This window comes from Periophthalmus magnuspinnatus, chromosome 16, assembly GCF_009829125.3.
Source record: "Periophthalmus magnuspinnatus isolate fPerMag1 chromosome 16, fPerMag1.2.pri, whole genome shotgun sequence".
NCBI lineage: Eukaryota > Metazoa > Chordata > Actinopteri > Gobiiformes > Gobiidae > Periophthalmus > Periophthalmus magnuspinnatus.
This window is the reverse complement of record NC_047141.1, coordinates 4314611-4330116: the sequence shown is the minus strand read 5'-3', so window position 1 is coordinate 4330116 and position 15506 is coordinate 4314611. Positions and strand designations below refer to the sequence as shown.

Genomic DNA, 15506 nt, shown 5'->3' with positions numbered 1-15506 from the left:
CATTATTTCATGCTTTGTCCTTAAAATTACATTCACTTCAAATGATAAACCAAATGTGTTGTCCTTACTCTGACAGTTACTGAGGTCTAGTTTCCCCAAAATACTTTTGGACCTTATTTAACTTCTTGGACCACTACTTTGTACATCTACTTGAATAATATTATTTTGAAATAACATTACTATTACTTGAGTAAAGTTTACTCTAACTACTCTAGCTCTACCAGCTCTGTGTGTAAATAATAATAATTACACACGACACACATGACGTTGTTCCAGTATTTATTGTTACAGTTTTTAATATATTTCACTAAATACTTCAAGCTGCAGTGTTACTCGGGCACTCCGGAGTGTTTTAGTTCACACTGATATAAAATAACATAATAAATGCCCTTACATGGAATGTGACGATGAACAGTGGTCTATAAAGATGCACTATGGAACTTTTCTAGTGGAGGGTTCACCCCTTGCTTGTCTCCATGGAAATGTTATTGCTTTTATACAAGCAGGATACAAATAGGTGACACTACCAGGTCAGATCTGTGGAGAGGTGACACCGCTCACAAAAAATACATTGAAACATGCATTCTTGTTCAAGATAAAAATACTTCTAATTGAATAAATGTAAAGATAGACAAGTTTAATGCTGTACTGTGGAACTTCCTTGGCGAAGTAAAATGATCCCCAGAGCATGGAAATAAACAGGAGGCAGATCCTCTAACAGAAAAGTTACAGAATGCACCTTTAAAATGGAATGTGCCAATAACATAATATGAAGTAGTGTTGTCTCGATACTAAAATTTCAAACTCAATTTCGATAATAAGGAATAGACTCGATATGGAGTCTGATACTACAATGATCATAAAAACACTCAATATACTGTGATTTTCCACATTAAATGGTAGTACTTTCTCTTCTGTTCCCATGTGTCTTATATCTGTGTACTCCCTCAATGTTCAGTAGCTTCATAGTGGTCCATGAGTGTGAACTAGTCTATGTGTCATTCTAAAGATATTCTGGACAAGTTTGGTATCGATTCGTATCCGATTTTTATACTTTAGACGACCTTAGTATGGAGACAACATTGTGTATATAGACATGTAATATACAGTAAGTAATTACAAATTTCACATCTTCTTTAGAGGCTCATTGTGACTTGGATAAACTGCAAAGAAACAAAACATTTAAAATGCAAAAAAAAGGTCATTTTCATGTAATATTTCTCATCGTTTTTATGAGTAAACTTACGTCATCATATCCAAAGTTAGCATGTCCATTTTGAGACGTGTCCCTCCTCCTGAAATGATCTGCAAAAGAAATAAAAGAGCTGTGTGTATGTGCGTGTTCCTTTAATAGTTTCATCAGTGAATCAGTCGATGTAGTCTTACGTCGACCAAAATGTGTATTAATCCACTAATATAATTTTATTTAGATAATAAGGATTTATATGGGACAACAGAAGAAAGAAGAAGTGAGTGAGCTGAAGACAGATTAAACTTGTGAATTGTGAGTTTAATCTAACTTTTTACATTGGTTCCTAGTACTTTTTTCTGCATACATAGTAGTAGCTTTTGCATGAACTCCCCCTGCAGGTGTAGTCTTGTGAGTGCAGTTTGGGTCAGATACATAAAGATAAATAATAAAGATTTTTCCACGGCCCTTTTTTAGTCGACCAATCGATTGGCGGGACATGTCTTTAGTCGACTACAGCCCTAGTGTGTGTGTGTGTGTGTGTTTTGTAAGAAGTAAGTGGTCTTCCTTCATTAGACAGTCTGTAACGGGTAAAAACCTTCTCATCACGACGCAAAAGTTTCCTCTCAGGTTCCTGTTTCCTCATAAACTCAAACCACAGTAACTGTCTCACCCCTGGCTCTCTGCTCCTCTGGCTCCCTGCTCCTCTGGCTCTCTGCTCCTCTGGCTCTCTGCTCCTCTGGCTCTCTGCTCCTCTGGCTCTCTGCTCCTCTGGCTCTCTGCTCCTCTGGCTCTCTGCTCCTCTGGCTCTCTGCTCCTCTGGCTCCCTGCTTCTCTGGCTCCCCGCTCCTCTGGCTCTCTGTTGTTGTCAGTTCTTGTGTAAATTACAGTATTTTTTTTCCTCACCTGTTAAAGCTCGTAGTTTGACGCAGCAGCAGACAAAGTCGTCAAACCCGACGCGGCCGTGGTGACTGTAGCGCTTCAGGATGCAGTTCAGAGCCTGAGGACTCAGATTGTAGCCTGCAAAAGACACAGAACAGCTGATATAACTCTACGGAAGATTCACTGTTTTTGAAAGAAATCTCCAAACTTCTGATCCACGAATGCTGAACCTTCTCATTATTAGTTTGGTATTGGCTCCACAAACTTGTCATGTCAATCTTGTGTCTCAAAGTCCTTTCAACTGACACAAACACGTCAATTTTCTGAAGCTGTTGTGAAAAAATCATTTGACTTTTGTTTATTTAAACTGACAGATAAGACAAAGAACTTTTTAGTCCAGTTTTTGCATCATGTGGATAGGTCAGAATTCTCAGGTGGAATTTGCGTTTGTCTTCAGCTCAGGTTAAACTAGAGGGATTTTACAAAGATCTGATTTTATATGAACCCAACCAATCTAAAAATATAAAATTGTGAAAATTCAAGAGAAAAAGTCACTCCATAAATGTAAACCTAAATGTTAAGTGCTTTATACTGGCTGTTTTTTGTTTTTTTTTCCAACTTTCAATTCATAAAGTTTGATTTCAAAAAGCAAACTGCATACTAATTAGAGGAATCAACTGTTTTGTGATGGTTGTTCTGTTCATATCCTGCACTACACATAACCAGAGTCAAAGCCACTTTCTGTTCATTATCATATTGTTTTAGTTTATTTGTGGATTTTTGCCTCATGTGAAAGTTCAGAACCGGCAGAATTCACTGAATGAAAGTTAAAATCATACAGTTCCTTTACATTTGATAGCGTGGCATCTCTATTCCACAGCACAGTTCCACACTCTGCTAATTTAATCAAAATTCCCTCGGGGTGTGATGCTAACTGAAGGCACTGCTCTGTTTGAAGCTCTGTTGACTTTAATCTGAGCTTCAATTTAACACATTCTGACCATAAAGAATCGTCTTAGGTGAGTTACAAGGTGAGCAATTTTTCAAGAGGACTATTACTGCGACAACTACCACTATCACTACAGATACAGGTGAGATGTTAAACAAGCTTTTTTTTAGCACGTTTTTCAGTTAGTCACTCTCACCTTTTGGTTGAAAATCAAACTCCTACACAGGACCATGAACACTCGGATTGATCACAGGCTCCTGACCTCCTCCTGACCTCCTCCTGACCCTAAGCGCTACTTTGAGCATCTGGAAAAGCGCTATATAAGAGTTCCAGAGCGCACCCTGGTCTTGTAAAGCAGTATTTTCATACCCATGCTGCCCAGAGCCTGGTGCAGTTCCTGGGGCTCCACGGTTCCGCTCCGGTCCCGGTCGTAGTTCATAAACTGGGTCTTCCACTGGTTTAAAACTCCCCACAACTCCTTAAACTCATTAAAACCCATCGAGCCTGAAAAGTCCCTCTGAGAAAAACTGTGAAGGAACCAACCCAAGACTCAAGTGTGTGACAATGAAAGATTTAAAATATATACAGTGTAATAGAAGACTGAAATCTGAACTTCAAACTCAGCAAGAATATTTGTGCAGGTCTAAACTACAGGGTTAGCAGCTTTTACACAGAATAAGACACAGGGAGGGCATCTGACACACAGGGATATTTACAAGTCACAATCCAAATTTGATTCAATTATGATTAATTTATAAACTGAATCTCTAAAGAATGAACTACAACAACAACAACTACAACTACAACTACAACTACAACTACAACTACAACTACTACTACTACTACTGCGTGTTAGAACTTGTCTTTGAAATTCTTCATTGATAAAATAACACTTGAAGCCGTTGCCAAAGGATACGTCCAACATGCTGATCATGAGTCTACAGGTCTCCAGGTTGAAAGCTACAAAACAAACAAACACATAATTAGTTTAAACATACAACAACTACATTAAACTTAAATATATTTAAAGATGCACTATGTAACTTTTCTGGAGGAGGGTCTGTCTCCACAGAGCTATTGCTGCTTTGTAGTGTTGTCTGTGTAATCCCTCAGTCGTCCAGGTCTGATCCATAGCAAAAGAAGAAGTTTAAATCTGTCAACTACAATGATTTGTCCAGTTGACAGATTTAAACGTCTTTTGCTTTGTAGTTTTGTCACAATAGAAACATTTCAAACTTTATTTCAATAGTAATAAACAGGGTCGAAACTCAAGGCCAGGTATTGATACCTGTGAACAATGAGCATCTAGTTTCGATACCTGTTTTAGTATCGATTAGTATCAGATTTTTTTGATATTTCTGACAACCCTACTGCTTTGTCTGAAATGTTCCACAGTATGATATTAAAAGTAACCATCTCCATGGAGACAAGAAAATGACCCCCACTCGGTCAGATCTGTGGAAAGGTCTTACAGTAAGAATGCATGTAATTTTGAGTAATAAAAATTAGATGTAATTTAATAAATGCAAGATAAATCATCATTAGACACAACACTAAGGAACATCCTGAGCACAGGAACCACATCTCCATGGACACAAGCGGGTGGTGTACCCTTCCCTCAAGAGTTATAAAGCACTATTATTACTCAAACTACTTTACGATTTGTCTTCATCTTATAAACTGCAGAGAATGTTGCTTCACTGGATTCATGAAATGGTTTGAAACCTGTTCTTTGCTGTGCAACATTTGATTCATTTGCATTTAAATAACTGGTTAAGAAATGAGATACAAGATCTGACATGTCTGGATCCACTTAAATGTAAAGAAAGTTTAGCTCATGGGAAAAAGGGTGTTAACCTCCTACGACCCGAGCTCTTACATGACAGGCTTTATTAATTTATTTTTGTTATTTGGGCTGACTGGGACCTGATGAGTGTAAAAACAAAGAATTATCTTTTTACATTGTGTGGTTTCTGAGAAAAGTGATGTAAAACGTCCTCATATGTGGACATTTTAATCATTTTGATAAAACATTTGAGTAATGATTTGCAAAAACAATTTATTAAGACCCTGAACACAGCAACATTTGTCCTGAATGTAAAAACAAAATGAGAAACAACAATGGTGCCTCTTGGAACAATGTGTCTTGTGTGAAGAGCTGCTGACAGGAGTAGGAAGACATGTGCCTTCACAAAAAACTATTTTTTAAAATATTCTAAACATTCAAAACTCTTAAAATGTTTCTAAATTGAATATATTTACATTGTTGCTGTTCTTGTATGCTGTTATTCTTCTTCTAAAAGTTTGCATTGTGGCCTAGACAACCCAAAATGTGTTGTCCACATATGAGGACGCCAGGTCCTAGGAGGTTAATATGTCTGTGTGCTACAGCTACAACACATTTCATGCTCAGAAACAAGACTGAAGAATTTAATTCATGTCATTTAGCACAAAAATGATCACATTTGTTCCTCCGTCAGTCTTGTGTCTGCTTCAAACCACATTGTTTACCTGACCGAGGATTCGCTGTAGACCTCTCCATTAGGATGCAGCAGCAGAGCATGCACACTTACAGTTTTAAAAAGGAACTACAATCATAACAACTTCTCTCATTCTCAGTTTATGGACAGGCCTCATGTGAAAGCTCAGAGCCTCCAGACGTCACTCACTGAGCTGCAGGGGCTGCACTAGCACTGACTCAGATCAAAGTGAGGTGTTTTGGGTTTGAACCAACTGGATTTCAGCACTGAAACTATTAAGACAAATGAGACTCATCTGAGGCTCATTCTGCTTTCTGATTGGATAATCGCCTTGACAACCGAAACACCAAAGATAATAATATAATAATCAGAATTACAATTGTTTTCAGTAAAATCTGTATTTGCTTTTAATATGTTTACCTCGTATCTGGGGTCACAGATCTGGGGTCATGTTTGTAGAATTTAAAATCTAAATCTTATGCACAGCTCCTTTAAAAAGACCCAAGCAGATCGCTGACCTTTAAAATGATTGAATCTTGATCTAGATTCAGGCCTAGTATCAGGCACAATAAATGGGTCCAGTCAGAGGTCAGTTCATTTCCGCAGTGCAAAGGTGAGAGCGCTCTAATCTCACAGGGAACAGGTGCACACGATCTACTGACTTGGTTTAGAGTTTCATGTGTTTGAATGGAAGCTACAACACAATTCAGGAGGGAATCTGTGGAAATAATAGGTTCTGGTGTCTGCTTAGTTTAGTCCCGGTTGACTCCCGGGGAAGTACCAGTGAAGTCCTGGTGTAGTCCTCGGGTGCAAGGTCATGTTTGTTTTTTTACACTGGTTTAGAGTGTTGGGAGGTAACTAAATACATGATCACTGTATTTTTACACAGTCACCATTTAATTTACTCTGCTAAAGTCAAAGGAATATGGCAGTTGATGACACAAGTTTTGAAGTGTACAGTATAAGTGAAAAGTGAAAAGAAAACACCACTTACACAGTGTATTATGTCATATTTTCTTCCTTCTCTAATTTGTGATAAATGCTTAACAGACAGCGCAAAAATCATGAATTCTTGTTGGACTAAAGAATGTGCTGTTAAACGATTGGTCGACTAAAAAGGGGGTGTGACCAAAACTCTCAAAACTAAGTTAAGTTTTATTTAAATTGTGTAATAAAATGCCTTACGGTTGTAGGAGCCGGAGACGCCTGAGCTGGTGAGACAGCGCTGGAGCTCGTCTGCAGATATCTGTCCATCCTAAAATACATAAAAAACTGACATTAATAATCAGCTTTTTACATTGTATTTATATTTTGGTTATGGTGTCATTACCTGCCCAGCCACAGAGGCAAAATATCCGTACAAAGGGTCCTGTTGCTGAAACGAAAATAAAAAGAAATGATTCCTTATTTGAACTTTTATGCATATTATTTCCATTTATAGTAAAACAAAACAAGAATAGCCTCACTACATGACTTTTTAATACCTCTCCGTCACTCCACCTTTGGACAATCGGCTTTTTCAGTGAGGGCCACTATGACATACAGCCAGACTCCATAAAGTCATGTGTTATAATCAAAACTAAAAAAGAAAACTAAAAAAGAACTTAAAGAGCATACAGAACTATAAGCATTCGTCTCTACAGATCAATGGGTCTGGCTCTGTGTGTATGAATGTGGGTGTGTGTGTGTATGAATGTGTGCGTGCGCGTGTCTCTCTGTGTGTGGAAGGGTGTGGGAGTTTTTAATGCATGTATCCTCTTTGTATTTCAACCCATTGCCACTTTGTTTGTTTGTCAAATGTTTGTGTGTTGGTCTTTTCCAGGGGACTGCAGACGTAAATGAGCCCAAGGCCGACTCTGGTACAATCAAATGGCAACATTTATGTTCTAATTGTACATGGTCCCTTAAAAAATAAACTAAAATAAATTATTAATAATAATAATAATAATACAGACAGAAGCAATTTAAGAGCACGAAGCAGCACTCAAAAGTACATAGCATATATTTTTAACTGACACTGCTTTACAATTCAGATAAAAGAACTGACGAGATACACTATGGTTGCTCCTACTACTACTACTACTACTACAACTACTAACCATGTTAACTTACATGTCAGTTTTTGTTTTTATTTTTACAATTGTAGTATATATTAAAACTTGATAAAAGTACTGCACTTACAAAACAATGTCTAAATCTAAACAGCCTAAAGGAGACAATGTTTTTATGATTAGACTACAGACAAGGAGTGGCTTTTATCACGTTATGAGTGACTTTAAGGCAGAAAAAGCTGTTTTTTTAATCATGACTTTAATCACAGTTTGCAGCAGGTTAAACTCACTCATTTTTGGGCGTAAACCTTAATTTCCTGCCAACTTCCGGGATTATTTCACCAGTTACAATGATTAAATTACAAACATCAGCTTTATCTTGTCTATTTGCTGCACTTTTAGCAGATCATTTACAGTTTAGTGTTTCTTACCGCGCCTGGAAATCCACCTGGAGCTGCTCCGTACCCCGGATACGCCATTTTCACAGAGAAATAAAAATGTCTTCACTACAACGGGACAAAAACGGGATTTCAGCGTTTAAAATGAAGTAATAACGCGGTTTGAAAGTGCTAAAAGGTGTCTGACAGCTAAAGAAGCAGTATTTATAGTTTATTTTTGCAGGAGCAGTTAAAAAGCTGCAGAAAAGTGACAGAACCCCGCGGTGCAATGGGACATAAACTGTTTACTACAGAGCCACGCCTCTGCTGTCTCCTGATTGGTCCAAAGAGTCCAAAGCACGTGACTAGCAAGCACCAATCAGCAGAAAGGAGAAAGTGCTTTACTAAAATATCAATCAATTCACGTTATTTGGTATAAAGGTACTTACTTATTAAGATTAAGATTAAGCAAAGTATTTTAAAAGTAGGTAATTAGACCGTTTTGACGAAATAAAATACTTTATTTTATGAATAAATTATATGCTAGAATCTTCATAGGAAAAGTGCATTAATTCAATATGGAAAAAAAAACACAAAACAGCAAACGACTAGACTCAGATTGTTATGAGCCCTTCTAAGGATATATAGATATATAGGCCTAATTAAATTATATTTTCGTGTTATATCCATGCTCTTTATTCTAAACTATTATTGTGTTATCATTGCGCCTGAACCCCGCCTACCTCTCAGTGGTCCACCTTTTAGTTACACTTTCCGCACAAAAGAAATGCCATAAAAGGTAACTGCTGTCTTTATTATTCCTGTATCGTGTGTGTAGTTCTGTAAAAGTCACAGTTTGTCTTGTGTAAAGTCACAGTTTGTCTTGTGTAAAAGTCACAGTTTGTCTTGTGTAAAGTCACAGTTTGTCTTGTGTAAAAGTCACAGTTTGTCTTGTGTAAAAGTCACAGTTTGTCTTGTTGGCTGTGGGCTGTGGACTCGAGGGCTTCAACAGTGAGCGTGTGATTATGAACGAAGAAGAAAATGATGCAAATAATTATTCTGCAACTGAAACTTTATTTAAAACGAACCAGGTCGAACAAATTCAACAGAAACTTGCAATTTCTTGAAATTCTTAATGTTGATTTGAGCAGGGACTGAGCAGGCGAATAATCCCCTAATGTCCAAACTGAGAATGTGACCAAACGGGACTCGCACACCTCGGACCCGGACTCTCTGCGGAATAGTGACGTGTGTGAATGAGTCCACTTTATCGAACGGTTCCTTAACTTGAAAGGTTGGAGCCGGATCTCTCTTTTTGTTTTGTTTTTTGTTTATTAAGAACCGAATCTTTTTGTTCACCCATTTCTATGCATTTAATCTGATTAACACTGAACCGACGCGAGTGACACGTTTGACATTATAATAATTATTTTTATTTATTTTTTTTTAAATACCGGGTTATTATTGTAGCGCAACATTTTATTTAAATTTTCATAATTCCAAAGGGTAAACTCACTCCTACTTTCAGTTTGAACCATTTTAAACACATCTGAGGCTTGTCTAACAGAGTTAAAAATGCACTTATTATTATTTTCTCTGTATGTATTATGTTTCTTTTGATTTTATATGTGAATGTTATTATTTTGTCATTTTATTTTGAAAAACCGGAAGTGCGCATTGCTCTCTTGTATTTTATTCTGATAGCTTCCCTTCCCCTCTCGTTAAGAGGGGGGAAGTGAAGTTACTGTCATCCATGCATGTGTAAGTTCTGTTACTGTGGAAAATAATATATTTTATGAGAATAATTTTATGTTAGCAGCAATACAAGAACATATGTTAATTAGACAATATTTTCACATGCAATTAATGTATTTTGGAATGCTAATTCTAATTTTTGTAACTTTAATTTGGATTGTAAAATTTTGCTGTTAGCTTGTGTTCTCATGATGTGTTCTCATTGTTACAGGGAGTCAATGTGAAGACATTAACGTGTGTCTATATGTCTGTCACAGGTATGGTTGATTTTATTCAATTTTTTTATGTATGTATAATAGTAGCTGGTGCATTTGTTTCTAACAATATTTATTCCACTATCACACATTTAAATTCAAAATAATTTTGTTCAACTCGCAGTCGCATGTTGGAGACTGCAGAGGGGAGTCAATGTGAAGACATATTAACGTGTGTCTATATGTCTGTCACAGAGAGAGAATAAAGCAGAGTGGCTCCATCCTATGTCGTGTTATTTGTATACGGACTGGCGAAAAGTTCGCAACCGTTACACTTGGTCATTTCTCTGTGACTAGTTTGTGGAAAAAAGAGCTCTCACATTGGCTTCTGTCATAGGAAAAAAATAGTAGGAGTATTTTTACTTGAGTAAAAAATAGTACAGTGTAACAGTACTCTTATTGAGTAAAATAGAGTACAGTATAGGAGTACTGTTGAGTAAAAGTTGGTTCCTCTTCTTGCTGTGAGTTTAGTTCAGTTCATTGTTTGTGATCATGAGTCGTGCAGTCATGTGTTTTTCTGATGGAGAGGCGTTACAGTAGTAGTGATTAGTTTGTAGATAAAATTAGTTCTCAAAGTAAAAAAAAAAATAAAAATATATATATAATAGTAAAAGAGCAAGACTTTTGAACGGCTTTTTGAAGGGTATGGATCTAAAAGATTCTGATCCCACAAAGGAGCTGAAAGTTCCATCATTACTGTGACTAAAATCTCTGTGGATCTGACCCAAACTGCACTCACAAGACTGCACCTGCAGGAGGAGCTCATGCAAAAACTATGTATGCAGAAAAGTAGTAGGAAACTGTGCATTTAAATGTAAAAAATATTAAATTCACTCCATATACCATTTCCTTTTTGCTGCTGTTCATGTAAATCCTTATAATCAAATTAAAATAATTAGTCGATTAATACAAATTTGGGTCGACCAAACTAAAGGACTATAGCCCTACATTCTACTGGCTACAAACATTTCACTCAGCTCTGCTCTCTGGTGTTGTTACAGGTCAAAATGACTAATCGTGGTGCAAAGAAATGCTCAGATCAGCTGGATCCAACATTCAGAACACAGTAAGTCCCTCTTCACAGCAGAATTCATGGAGAAGTATGTTATGGATCCTGGACCTTGCCTGGGATCCAGAACACACCTGCTGCTCTGAACAGGAGCCCATATTGTGTTCTAGGATTCATCCACCAGCAGACCCATCTGAGATCCTAGAAGCCCCGGTCCAGGTACAGTGTGCAAGTGCAAGCATGACCAGTCCAGTGTCTCCCACTCAACTCTCCAGACGTCATATTGTTTCAGTGTAAGTCAAGAGGAGATTTACTCTAAACATAATTTAACATTTCTGATTAACTGATCTAAATGGTTACTTTCCTTTGGATACCAACTCTGATGTAACTAAACATTCAAACTAAAAGCAATCTGCCTGTGCGTCAGGTAAGAAAAAATCCACTGATGGAACAGTGTGGTCTGGGTCTCATCTGTAAAAGTTATGAGACTTGAACCACTGTATTAACGAGGCACCTGTTCATTCAGTACATTCATGATCAGAAGAACAGTGCGGAGCATGCAGTAATGATCCAACATTAGACTCTACATGTTTGCTCTTTGAAAGTGCACATGAGGTTTTTCAGTGAGAATTTCTATGGATAACTGCTGTGTGTTAATTCTACAAAAGGCTCAAATAGTCCTCAATAGTTAAATCACACTCTATATATCACTGCTCTGCTGCCATCACCAGGACATCACTGTAGCAACGGGTAAACTGATGCTCCACTGATCTGGGTAGGATGGTGCGTCTGAGCTGTGTCCACCCTAGTGCTTAACCCCTCGTTCACTACATGTCCCTGGACTCTTGATTAGACGTTAGTCGCAGAGAGATTTGGACACTCAGCTCACTACATTCAGGTCATGTAACTCTGGTGTCTGAACTCTGATAAGATTGTACCAGACTGGACTGGTACAAGTCTTTATTAACGAACAATAATCATATTTTTTATCTAAAATGTGGAAAATAATGCTCTTTTAACAGCTCGAGCTAAGGTAAGTGGCTAATGCTAGCAACGTTACACCATAATGGTTTATTTAAAGTGTTGAGTGTTTTATTCATAACCGAGATCAACAGTGTCATAAACCAGAGCTTCTATCTGCTTCGCTTCATTCAGTCTTGTTGTGTCCAGTTAAAGACCTTTTGTCTTGCTGTCGTTTTTCCAACTCTCAGAATGCACTGTGGTCCATATTGACCGCTCTAGTGACCACTGACGCTCACAATTTTTCAAGGCGCATTGTGGGAAAGTTTCACCAACTGGACATTTGGGCACCATTAAAAACGGCGTGACCCCTAAATAGTGCTCTAACTAGGGAATAGTATGGACATGTGGACACACTCAGACTGTATATATAAATGGACATAGCTAACCTGCTAGCCGCCATGTTACAAATAGGAAGTGATCATGGGCGCGCCTCCGGCTCCATCAATTCTGGCTCCAATTTACTTTACATTAAAAACTGTGGCCCCTCTCTCTGTAACTGTCATTTTCATTGTTGTCATTTTGTTCTTAAAATGTTCATTTTAACCCGCTCTACATGATCCTGGAGCTTTACTTTGCTACTGTGTCCGTAAACTCAAGGTATGAACATTAATAACTGACAAATCAGGCTGTCAGTTACACATTTCTTCATTACTGTATGAAGATGTGAGGCTGGTCACAGGTGAATCTCTTCAGTGACCTTTAAGGGAGTGGTTAGTTTGTGCCTAAAACTGTGTGTACTTTTCTTTTCTTTATGAATGAACATTGAACACGTTTTGCTCCTGCAGTGATCAACTTCCACAAACGCAGAGCCAGCGGTCCATGGACGGACCTGTGTATTTTACCCATGAAACGAGAGACCATACAGGCCCACGGTGAGCAGACCCAACCCCTCTAAGTGTGTGACCAGCACACATGCACAATCAATACTGTATTACAACCATAGACTGTTTATATAAATGGACACAGCTCACGTGCTAGCCTTTCTTTCAAATAGGAAGTGATCATGGGCATGCTTACGGCTCCATCAGCTCTGGCCCCAATTTATTTTACAACTGTGCCCCCTCTCTCTGTAACTGCTGCTGCCAGACTCGTCATTTTGGTCTTAAAATGTTAATTTTACCTTGCTCTACATGATCCTGGTGTTTTTACTTTGCTATTGTGTCCGTAACTCAAGATATGAACATTAATAACAGACAAATCAGGCGCAACTTGGCTCCAATTTCGGCCCTATAACTACTAACCTCGATGAGCTTCATTTCTTTATACAGTCTATGAGTGGAATATAGGGACTAGCTTCATCTGGCAGAATACACTCTTCTTCATTACAAAGACGTGAGGCTGGTCACAGGTGAATCTCCCTGAGTTCAGATGTAAAAAAAAGAAAATCACAGGGGCTGAAAATCGCACATTAGTATAGAATCAATGAGCGAAGCACTAAACGTTTAATCTGAGGTGACATACATTTGATTTTGTTTGTAAGAGATAGGTGACCAGTGACCTCCTTCGTTTCGCATGCATCACAAATCTGATTGAACAGTCGAGTTTGGTCGGGCTTGACATGCAACGGAGAGAGTATGACACTGAATGCCCAGTGTGATGTTAGTTAAACTATAGTCTAATCTGTCATGTGAACTTCTACATTTTTATTTTGTTTATAACTTCATAACAGCCTGCAACTGAGTCACAGCTCAAAATGACCTATGGAATGAACTGTAAGTTGGCTCACCTCTCCATAGATCTGACATGTAACTTGGCGTGATGGTGTGAGCTGATTGTCTTCATAGAGATAGTTAAGTTTAATTCCATACTGTGGATCATTCCAGGCAAAGCAATACAATCCTTGGAGACGAGATGTTTCGGCTCCATCCAGAAGTCATTTTTTATTTGATGGAAGTGAAGCTTGGGGCTTTATCCTAACCTGAGTGTACTAAGTCTAGCCCCAAAAGGAGGAGTTTTAGAATGAAATGGCCCTGCCTATTGTGTGGTGGCTGTCTTACCTTCAGCCTTGTTAAGTCCCTGATTAGCATTTGATTGTATATAATGGAGTTCACCATTCCTGTTTAGAGGGATTCTCTTCACAAAAATGGATTCCTTTACTCCCCTTACAAACCAGTTTTTCTTTCTGCTTAAAATCTGCACCTCACTGTCTTCAAATGAGTGATTTGTTTTTTGACGAAGATGAACGGCCGATTTTTCTCCTTAATTCAACACTGAAGACATAATGCAGGCGTGCAGTCACTTTTCACCACTGATCATTTGTTGTGATTAAACTTCTCTTCTGACTGACTGTGAAATGTAGAATACAAATGGAGACTTGTGCTGTTTCAGATCAGAACATGCACCTCGAGAATATCCAAAACTGGAGACACGACGCTCAAAGGATTCTCCAGTGACTTTTAAGGGAGCGGATTCAGTGTAAGTTAAAGCAAATGTGTTTATGGTCACATTAAAGCTGCACTATGTAACATTTGTAGAGTTTTCATGCTGTAAACACACACCGGATTGTGGCCGTGTCTCACATTCACTCTCTCAAACACACACACACACACCAGTGTATGAGTGGGGAAAGTGTCTTGCACAAGGGCATAACATACCACTGAGCCTTTCCTCAAAATTACCTTAAAAACCTGCATTCTTACTGTGAGTGGGCTCGCCTCTCCACAGACCTTGGCCTGGTTGTGTGAGCTGATTGTCTCCATAGAGATAAGTTTAATTCCATGCATTAGTTTGTACCTAAAACTGTCTGTACTTTTCTTTATAAATGAACATTGAACACGTTTTGCTCCTGCAGTGATCAACTTCCACAAACGCAGAGCCAGCGGTCCATGGACAGACCTGTGTATTTTACCCATGAAACGAGTGACCATACAGGCCCACGGTGAGCAGACCCAACCCCTCTAAGTGTGTGACCAGCAGACATGCACAGAAAATACTGTATCACTTTCTATTGAAAAAATGACCCCTCTGTCTGTACCTGCTGCTGTCAGACTCATAATTTTGGTCTTAAATGTTCGTATTAACCCTCTACATGATCCTGGTGTTTTTATTTCACTATTGTGTCTGTAAATCAACATATGAACAGTCCAATCAGGCGCCTCGTTTCTCTGTGGTTGCTCCCGCTAGCATTTCAAACAGGTTTGATTGACAGTGCTGCTAAGCGACCACAAGGGGGAGTGACTTAGTGCAGAAAGCAAAACGAAAGTGAATACATTGTTTTGGGTGAATATAGTATTTACAAAACAATAAAAGATAACACGGTAATCTGTTATATATATATGTTACGAGTAGCAGTTAATACCTAAGTAAGAAAAATGCCCCCTCTTTAAGTGTTGTAAGGGTAAAAAAGTATTTAGGAAATGTTTTGAATGCTAATTTTACAGTAATTTGAATCATTATTTATTCATGTAAAAGGTTGGGTTACAATTTCAGAAGGAGGACACACACAGAGGTCCTAACTACAAACAAATTTCTAAAGACAAATATATTTTACACTGCGTTCCAAATTATTTTTCTCTGATTTTGCCAAATTGTCAATAT

At 38.1% G+C, this 15506-nt stretch overlaps 1 protein-coding gene across 1 annotated transcript; it reads right to left on the bottom strand.

Moving 5' to 3' along the window:
• Positions 1-267: 267 nt before the first annotated feature.
• sri (sorcin) lies at positions 268-8263 on the bottom strand. The gene is made up of 8 exons (XM_033980796.2): positions 7983-8263; positions 6831-6875; positions 6686-6755; positions 3937-3980; positions 3390-3537; positions 2096-2209; positions 1247-1305; positions 268-1163 (listed from the first exon to the last, which is right to left on the bottom strand). Exons 1-8 carry the CDS (start codon positions 8028-8030, stop codon positions 1137-1139), a joined length of 555 nt encoding a protein of 184 aa, XP_033836687.1. The 5' UTR covers positions 8031-8263; the 3' UTR covers positions 268-1136.
• Positions 8264-15506: the final 7243 nt, after the last annotated feature.